Raw genomic sequence first — 10,265 nt, 5'->3', positions numbered from 1 at the left:
CCAGCTGTAACAAAATATATACGTCAAAATCTCCAGCTGTAACAATATATATATGTCAAAATCTCCAGCTGTAACAATATATATATGTCAAAATCTCCAGCTGTAACAATATATATGTCAAAATTCTCTAGATGTAACAATATATGTCAAATTCACTAGCTGTAACAACACATGAATCAGAATCTCCAACTACAACACCACCAAAATCAAAATCTCCAGCTGTAACAATATATATGTCAAAATCTCCAGCTGTAACAATATATATGTCAAAATCTCTAGATGTAACAATATTTGTTAAAATCTCAAGCTGTAACAACACATCAATCAGAATCTCTAGCTATATTATATACCAGAACTTCTACCTACGTTACACAAGTCAAAACAGTAATAATTTATCAAGTCAAATTTCTAGTTACAATTACAAAATTTCACACACAAAATCCATACCTCTAATAACACAGACAATCTCTAACTAGCAATACAGATACAGAATTTCTATCCAGTTTAAAACACCAGCATAAAACCAATAATTACAACATTAAACAGTTAATACCTTAAGCTACAAATAATAGCAGCATTTCACCAGTTACAATAAGAAGAGATCAGACTTCGTGCCAGAAACAAAAAGTTCACATATACAACAGGGGCAGATCCAGCCCATAAAAAGTGGTCTGCCACATTGGCATGGTGATAAATTAGTACATTAATCATATAAGCTACAGTGTTTCAATTTACAATGTATTTATTGTATAAAATTGATGTAAATTGTCATATATATTAATACTTTAGTGTAAATGTCAAATTTACATCACTTTATAATATTGCACTATATTTCTCATTAAAAGCTAAAATACTCAATTTGCCATATATTACAAGAAACATAGTATAACTGTAGCAACCAATTTAAATCAACTAATGTGTAAATCAGTAAGCATAATCTGTAAACCACGAATCTAATAAATACTAAAACTAAATTTAAAAACAAAGATGCGAGTCAGATTGTAATTATTAATATCATTATATGCATCAAAAATAGTCTACAGCAAGGACACAGCCTGCAGTTAGAATAAATAGTATCTCAAACTCTTGTCAACTTCCTATTATGTTATTTGTACATCATACGAAGTAGATTATAAACTACCTAGTAAACTCGTTTTTCATTACCGACTATTTGGAACACATAATTTCGCTTTTTAAACCAAGTAACTGAACAAACGATAAACCTGACATTGTTTATTCCTTAAAATTTCCATAGTATTCCTACTGCTATAAATAAAGTTGCATGTTATGCTTTATAACATATTTTCCAAACACTTTTTAACTAAGTAAGACCAAGACAGACATAATACCTTTTCTTTATTGTGGCTATTGTTTTTTAAGTAATAATTTTACAGATTACAATAAATAAGCAACCTTGGCATTTCCTTTAAATTCATTGTGCTCTGTTAACAAGGCTTCTGTTTTCTCATTGGTTTCTCCAAGTGAATGATGGGTAGACAGATAGCTTTCCCCGGTTTCACGGATCCATTCTAGAGCCTGAAACCAAAATGAGCAGTTAATATATAAGATAAACTATATATAACACAATATCTTTACTCATACAATAGAAAGCAAAAGTTCCAAAATAATGCTGACATAGCACAGTATACAGAAAAAAATATGTATACTAATATTGTCATGCTTCTGTAAAATATGTAAAGTAGGGCCATGTTCACTTTTTCTAGAACTGCTAAGTAAGCTTGACAGCTAGTGAGAAAAACCCCTCTTTCTCTGAGAACCATGCCCAACTTACTTCCCCTCCTTCTTAACAATGGGTTTGCAGCATAGTTCCTTGTTTAAATAAAGGTCAGGTCAGTGTTATTGCAGAATTCCATAAACCAGCTAATGTATTAATAACATATTGTTCAGATATTCTTGTGACAGTACTAGACAGCTATTAATAACATCTTGTACAAATGCTCGTGTGACGGTACTAGACAGGTATTAGCTAAATACTTTACAGAAATACTTACCATAGTATTAAGCAGATATTAATAAATTGTTCTGAAAAGTATCTTGATGACCCTGATTTATTGCTGGAAGAGGATGTGACTGCTTTATCCGCTGAGAGATATCCATACAGGAAGACTTTTAAAAAATTTTGAGCCAAAGAACAAAAGAATTCAAAGAAAGGAGTCTTCATTTTATCCATAGAAGTGGAAAACTTGCACAGTAGCTTGTTAAAACCACACCTTCAGCCAATTAAGAATAACATCTTTATCCACAAGGAGAAAGGTTGTAGTTATGAGAAGGAGCTCTCTAACTCAAAAACCATTATGATAAAGATGGGTATATCTTGTGGTATCATTAATAAGGATTTGAATTTCTTAAAGACTCACAAACATGAGGTTCACAAACTCCTGACATGTTACAAAGGTAGGTCATCTGCATGATGCTGTAAAAAAAAAAAACAACAAAGAGCAAAATTTCCTGTCATATGTTAAAATCAATGACAGTATTTATGAAAAAAAAACAAGCTGAAGAAATTGGAAGCACAACCATCCTATTCAATCACATACTTGTCAAGTCCTCTGATGCAGCTCAAGTAGATTTTTTGTTCTTTTGGTTTGCATTTCAGATATTCTTGTGACAGTACTAGACAGCTATTAATAACATATTGTTCAGATATTCTTGTGACAGTGCTAGACAGCTATTAATAACATATTGTTCAGATATTCTTGTGACAGTACTAAACAACTATTAATAATATATTGTACAGATATTCTTGTGACAGTGCTAGACAGTTCAATATATTATTAATAGTTGTTTAGTACTGTCACACGGGCATCTGTACAATCTTATTAATACATGTCTAGTACTGTCACATGAGCATCTGTACAATCTTATTAATAACTGTCTAGCAATGTCACATGTGTATCTGTGGAAAATCTTATTAATAGCTGTATAGCACTGTCACACATGTATTTATATAAGATCTTATTAATAACTTTCCAACACTGTCACACGTGTTTGTGCAATATATTATTAATACCTGTCTAGCAATTTCACACATGTACCTGTACAACATCTTAACATCTGTCTGTCACTGTCACACGTGTACCCATACAATATCTTTATAGTAGCTGAAAAGAAATGGTCAGATGCATAATTTCAGAATGGTATCTCATTAGCACTGTCACATATGTATGTGTAAGACATTTATTATGACATGGTGGGTATTGAATCAGCAAGTGTATCAATAAAATACCTATAAATACCTGTCTAGCACTTCTTTCAAACAACACGTATTGCTGGCACTGATCTAATCGTTTCTTCCTAGTAGTCCAAAACTCAAGAACTCTATTCTCTTGCTTCATCACCTGATCCATTATTCCTGGAAATAAAATTATAGACACCTTTACTATTCAAGTCCATTTTTATGTTTCATTACCCCTGAAGTTAGAATCACCATAAACTGATGAAATACATTTTTATGCTATATTGGCCCTGAAATTGGAATTAGAATATTTACTACTGAATATTTTTTTCGTACTACAGTATTCCTAGAGATGAAATTAAAAAAAAATTTACTACTGGAGCTATTTTTCTACTACAGTATTCCTACAGACTGAATTACAAAGACATTTACTACTGAAATCTATTTTAGTTCTACATTATTCCTAGAGATAGAATTACAAAACATCACCTAATAATACCCATTCATAAGCATTGTGTTAATATGTTGTCTACTGTTACAACTATTTGTAATCAACTCTTTTACATTAGGTAGGCCAAAGTGCATATGTCACAACCTTTTACAGAGTTACAATCAAAATTTAATTAAACTACTTTATTATCGATGTATATGAATAAACTTAGCATCAAAACATAGCTAATAAACCAAATTTTAAAATAAGTTTTAAGTTCTTAATTTTATAACAATATATTTTTTAAAAATCCCCAATCTCCCCGAGTATGAAAATTGTGACATTTGCTACAAGGTCTTCTCTCTTTTCTAATCTATTTACCACTCCTCCAAGAAGTATATAATTTAAAGTAAATTACTCATCATAATCATAAAAGCCAAGTGTCAGTCAGTCGGTCACACTTGATGTCTCTGAACTTCATGGGTTACATGAGTCCAATTCCACTTTCGCTCCTATAATACTTCCTCTTTTCAATGCCTGTTCCCATTTTAGTTGAATTCAATAGGCATAAATAGCTCTTAAGTTTGGGCACTTTTTCTGCTATACAATATCTTATTAATAACTGTATAGCAATGTCACAGGAGGGAGTTTTTATACCAAGGATTTATTTAGCACCAAGTTAAATTAATTTGCCAGTTGCTATGAAGAGAAGTTTTAAACGATGATCGAGTATTTAAAAGAAATGTGGTTTTAAGAGAACTATTGCAATAATGCAATTGATGTGATTAGAAAATAACTGATCAATGAATGCTGGGAAGAGACACTCTTTAGGTAAAGGAGAAATTGCTCATGATAGACTTTGGTTTTCCGAAGCAAGAAGGCCTTTGATTTTTCTTACTGTCTGTTTACAGGCATCAAAGGTGCAAATGCATATTGGAGTATTTAAATTTGATAGGCTTTGGTTTCCCATCATTTTTGACAGGCTTTTATATTAGTTATAATATAGTTATTACCCAGGAAAAGCATAATTTTTATAGCCTTCAATTTTATTTGGTTACAGAGCCATAAACTAGAAAATCAGAACCCTCTTGCCATACCCACCTGTCACATCCTCTCTTTCACAAATTTCCAATAGTTTTCCCTGACATTTAATATTATATTATTTGTAACCAACAGAAAGCCAAAGTTTTATTCTTTCAAATGACATATCATATTATATTATTTGCTGTATAGAGAATTGTTTCATTTCACTTCCATTTCAAACTTTATTCCCACAGGAAACACACTGAGGAGATTAGCTGAATTTTTATTGGCTCTCATCGCACAGTTAAAAGGCCAGAAGAATTATGATAATTATACCCAGGTAGGTAGTATATTTTTTGTTTTTCATGTGTATTCCTTATTATAATTACAAAAGTAACTAGATTGCAAAATTTAGAAATTGTTTAGGTTAGATAAGGTAAGATAAAGAATCCTAATAATAAAAATTCTTCAGAGGTATGCTCTTGAGTAGCTTGTGCGTCAGGTAGTTCAATAGGGTAACGTAAGCTACACGTCGCCAAGTGATTTATGATTTGTGTGGCAGGATTATTAGTTAGATACAGTTCAAAAGGCAATAAAACAATAAAATTAAATATAAACAGATGTATAATGTTCCAAACTTTAAGCTATTTAGGATAAACAATCGTAGTTTCCTGTTACAATTTGCAGTCATTCCACAAGATGGTAATTTAGAATTATTTCCTTGTTCTTTTATGGTGGATACGAGGACAGTCAAATCAACAACATGTAAAATACATGAGTCCATTGTGATTGAGTTAATAGCAGCCCTTGAAATGTCTGACAAGCAATACAGAAAATATTTTAGTACATCATATACAATTCTATAAAATGCAAGCTATGTCTTAGGTATGTATTTCTATGGTGCATGACATAACACAAGAACAGGTATGATCCTATCAAGGGTAATACACCACAAGGTTATGGAAAGTACTATTGTACATAACACATCAGAAAGCTAAAGATTAGGGATAACCCTATTGTGAATAACATACTATGAAGTTAAGGAAAGTTCTATTTAGGGTAACATATCACAAGGTCAGAGATAGTCCCATTCATGTAACATACCATAAGATTAGAAATAGACCTTAATTAGGATAACCAAAAATTTAGGAAATGTTTTATTATGGATAATGATACTACCAAGTCAGAAATAGTCCAATTGGGTGCAACAAATTATCAACAGATCACTAACACTCTTGTTCTGAATATCATATTATAAAGTAATGGTGAATCTTCTACTAAGGGTAAAAAACCAGAAGATCAAACACAGTTGTATTGTGGGTAACATTCATGTATTACAAAGTCAGATATAATTCTACTGTGGGTAATATATCAGTCATGGATAGTGCTACTGTGTAATATACAACAAAGTCATGAATAATCCTACTATGTGTATTATACCACAAAGTAAAGGATAGTCTGCTACTAAGGATAAAAAGATCACGAGGCCAGATATTCTTGTACTGTGGATAATACAAGTACCAAAAATACAGAAATAATTCTACTGTGGGTAATATACAACAAGGTCAGGAACAATTCTATGGTTAATATACCACAAAGACATGGATAATGCTACTGTTAGTATAACCAAAAAGTCTAGAATAGTTCTATCTTAAGTAACATACTACAAGTTCAAGGATAGTTTTATTGTGGATAATATACAACAAAATCAAAGAGTGTTGTTCTGAGGGTCATACATTAAAGTCATAGCTGTAAGTCCCAGTACATAACACACCATTGATAAGTAGTTTGTTAGTAGTTCATGAATGTACTCTCAGTATGGTATAACTATTACATGTTCTTTATCATTTTTCAGCATAATTTACTATCACACCTCATTTCAAGTTTTGAAAATTCTACAAACACAATGTATTTTCATTAACCACAGGGTAACTTTAGAAATTGACCTACTGGTTTCTCATATTTTTCAGGAGCCAAAACTCTGGTCATAAAAATCTCAAATCTTCATTATTAATGGCAGTTATTTACTTAAGTTATCATTTTAATACCATATTTCTTTGAAGCTAATTAAGATTAGAATTTGTTTTCAGCACTTCTTAATATAAAGCTGTAAAGTAGCTTACACTAACCTTTAACCTTGTTTTCAGGTCCTCTTAGGTTAGTGTCATTACTAGATGAGTAATATTGAGCACAGCGTGCTGCATATTTGAGGAATGTTTCAGCAGTGCGACGAGCATGAGTACATGCACGAAGAAATCCTTCTTTCTGTTCCTGGTGTTTTGTCAGGTACTGACAAACAAGAGCAACTCTGTCATGACTGTCTTTGTCACCCTCTTCACTGCCAGGTGTCCCACTACCTCCTCCACACCAATCCTCATCTCTTCTATATTCCCGGTCCAGGCTATCTAGCACAGAACAAACCTAAAACACAAACACACTGTTAAATACTATGGGAACATATATTCGAAAACCTACTGATATTTAGAAAAATATAAAATAACTTCAGATCACTGGAGAGCAAAACCTTAGAAGCAATAATTAAACTTATTATTATATAATAATGCACCAATAACAGAAACTAAAAACAACTATTGACCTTATTATTGTGTAACATTACATAATAGCATATCCACAGCTAAGATAATTTAAACAAAATAAACTTTTTCTTTAACATAGAACATAATATATTAAGTGCATAATAGAAGTCCTAACACATGGATCATTTTTACTGTTTTGTGGCAATACACAAGTTCACATAAATAATTCAAGAAACCTAAGCACAAAAATCAGTTTTATACAAAAGAACACATCCGTAAGTATTAAACAGATGTAGCAGAACTAAGACAACTGACATATATATAAAGTACACCACTACCTTAATCAGACACTGTTAGTGTTAAAACAAACAATTTGTTTTTCAGTATTTCAACTTCTTCTTACAGCAACAACATTAAACTTCACTCTAACTAATTCCACTTCTTTGCATGATATAGTATAATCCACATATGAGTGTTTACTGTATAAAATACGTAATTAAAATAATAGAACACAATTATTTTAAACATTTCATAATGCATACACACCTGTTCTACAGTTTTATAGAAACTTATAGATGTTACTGCAAGCTTATGCCTATCTTCAGCATGGCTCATGAGCATATGCCAACGTTTTCCAACCTGGTCCGAGATTTCTCGAATGGTCCGAGGTTCATAGTGGTTAGACTGGATCAACATCTCTGCACGCTGCTGCACCTGGACTGCACTGCTGTGAGTTTTCTGTTTATTAATAAAAGAAAAAGTAAGATACATCAAGAATGTGAATACAAAACTATTTTTATATAATCCATTTTAACCCCTATTGCAAATTTTATGAAAATACGATGGAAAAAATGTTTACTTTGAATGTCTTACATAAATAGGTCTATACTGTTCAAAAAAAGTTTTTGTGAAATCTATTTTGGTAGGTTATAAAAAGACATTACCTAGAAGTAACATTATTCAATTGAGGAACCAACAAAAATAATTCCATGGTTTATTTACACTGGAAGTAAAAGCATTTAACTACAGAACTGAAGTATTTGAAGGTATAATAAGAAACAAAGACAAAGGCTTAATTTCAATCATCTACACTATTAATATGCCCCCCCCCCCCCAAAAAAAAAGAGCTTGCACTTAACAAAAAGATTTGTCAAACAAGAAGTTACTGATTCAAAGTGTTTTGTTTATTTTTCTAATTTCAAAAAATTTAAAACTTACACAGTCAAATTTTAGGAAAAGAAAAAAAAAAAACTAGATTTTTCAAGATAATACATTCAAGAAGGTAATATTTCTTTCCAAAATTATTTTATGATCATACAAACAATGACTGTCATACAAACCAATACTATTTTTCAAGTTTATAAAGTCTAATGGAAAATACACTCCAACCCATCAGACCATTATCTACGACAAACTGCAATAATTACCTTGAAGTACCTGATAAGTCACTATATGATAATTACCTAAAACAGATATTTTCTGGGCATAAAATAATAATTACATGAACATACACAATCAGTTTATATAACAGTAATAACATAAAAATATCAACTGTCAAGTCATAAAACCAGTGAAGTGCAGTAAGCAATACGAAGGAAGAAGTAATGATACACAGGGGGTGGAGGTGGGGTATATGGCATGGGTCAGGCATGTGCAAACAAGTAGAACCAAAACTACATCTATTGTGAGCAGTTATTAAAAATAAATAAAATTGAAGTTCAATCATAATAATTAATTAAATGCATCTTTTATAATTGTTGTAAGTAATAAACAAATTAAAGTAACATAAAACAAGAAACTCGCATCCATAAATAAAACTGTAATTCACTTAAAGCATGTTGAAGATACATTAAAAAGATCAGACCATGCTTTCTACAAATGCTTGGTTTGTAACTGAACAGTTAAGGTTCTTATTCATTGCCTAGCCTAATGATGACCCATTTCTATGGCAACCACAAAGCAGACAATAATTGCTGCTTCACCCATGTCTCATTTTCAACATTCACCAAAAGTTGGTAATTGAGAGGAAGTTTTGATGTTGATTCTCTGTGTACTGCCAAAGATTTATTTTTTTACACTATAAGAGATACATTTAAACATATGCATCTCTTATAGAGTAAAAAAACATTTTTATTTTAAACTAGCTGGAGTACCCATCCTCTGGATGGAAGTTATGTAAATTCATGGTAAATGAAAGGTTATCTTAGGACATGAAAAGTTGCTTCCCTTATATGTAATTGTAAAAAATGCAAAAATGCTTATAAAAACTGAAAACACAAACTGTGAAACCACAAGTTTGCATGTATATCTGCATGGACCCAACAAACCTTCTTGCCAAATTTGATGAAGATTAATCAACAGGGGGCAAAGCAGTGGTAAAAAATGCAAAAACACCCATAAAACTGCAAAACCAAAAATTTGTATGTACCCCTGTATGGACCTAATGAGCCTCCTTACCAATTCTGGTGACGATCCATAAACAGGGGCAAAGTAGACTTATACACCACATCAATTTATCTATGGATCAGTCATAAAAAAGTGTTGTTTCATGTATGTAATAAAAGAAATAAAAGAATTTCAAATAATTATAATTTTATTTGATATTCTTATTTTTTTGGCTAACTTTTGCTATCTTCAAATTTCTGCACATTTACCACATTATTTCTTCTGCTGGCATACAGTATACTACACAGTGGTACTGTACTTAATCTATCCTTGTCTTACAGTCCATATACAGTTGACTTATATACGAATGAAGGTTGAAAAAAATGAGAAATTTAACCCATTCGACTTCTATGCCAAAAAATACGATATCTAAACACATATTGTCAAGTCATAAAGCAATAAGTATCTAACAACTTAAATTATCTACTGTCAATAAGTCTCTAAGACACGTATGATTAAGTTGCAATACAATTATTATCTAAAATCTTGTTTTTTTGTTAAAATACAGTAATTATCTAAAACACATTCTCAATCACATTAGAATAACTACTTAAAACAATAAAACAAGCTTATCTATAAATATATATGGTCAAGTCATTTATGTATATAATTAACCAAATGTCTGTCTGTCATG

At 31.2% G+C, this 10,265-nt stretch overlaps 1 protein-coding gene across 1 annotated transcript in view; it reads right to left on the bottom strand.

The window, feature by feature from the left end:
* Nucleotides 1-10,265, bottom strand: part of LOC106461219 (triple functional domain protein-like) — a 251,610-nt gene that overhangs the window by 89,925 nt on the left and 151,420 nt on the right. The window contains exons 20-23 of the mRNA XM_022388075.1: nucleotides 7,733-7,924; nucleotides 6,779-7,070; nucleotides 3,258-3,373; nucleotides 1,414-1,536 (exon numbers count right to left, since the gene is read on the bottom strand). Coding sequence (XP_022243783.1) covers nucleotides 1,414-1,536; nucleotides 3,258-3,373; nucleotides 6,779-7,070; nucleotides 7,733-7,924 — 723 coding nt within the window. The remainder of the gene's footprint in view (nucleotides 1-1,413; nucleotides 1,537-3,257; nucleotides 3,374-6,778; nucleotides 7,071-7,732; nucleotides 7,925-10,265) is intronic.

The sequence above is a fragment of the Limulus polyphemus genome, unplaced genomic scaffold, assembly GCF_000517525.1.
Source record: "Limulus polyphemus unplaced genomic scaffold, Limulus_polyphemus-2.1.2 Scaffold916, whole genome shotgun sequence".
NCBI lineage: Eukaryota > Metazoa > Arthropoda > Merostomata > Xiphosura > Limulidae > Limulus > Limulus polyphemus.
The sequence above is the reverse complement of the archived record's forward strand: the minus strand, read 5'-3'. Positions and strand labels throughout refer to the sequence as shown.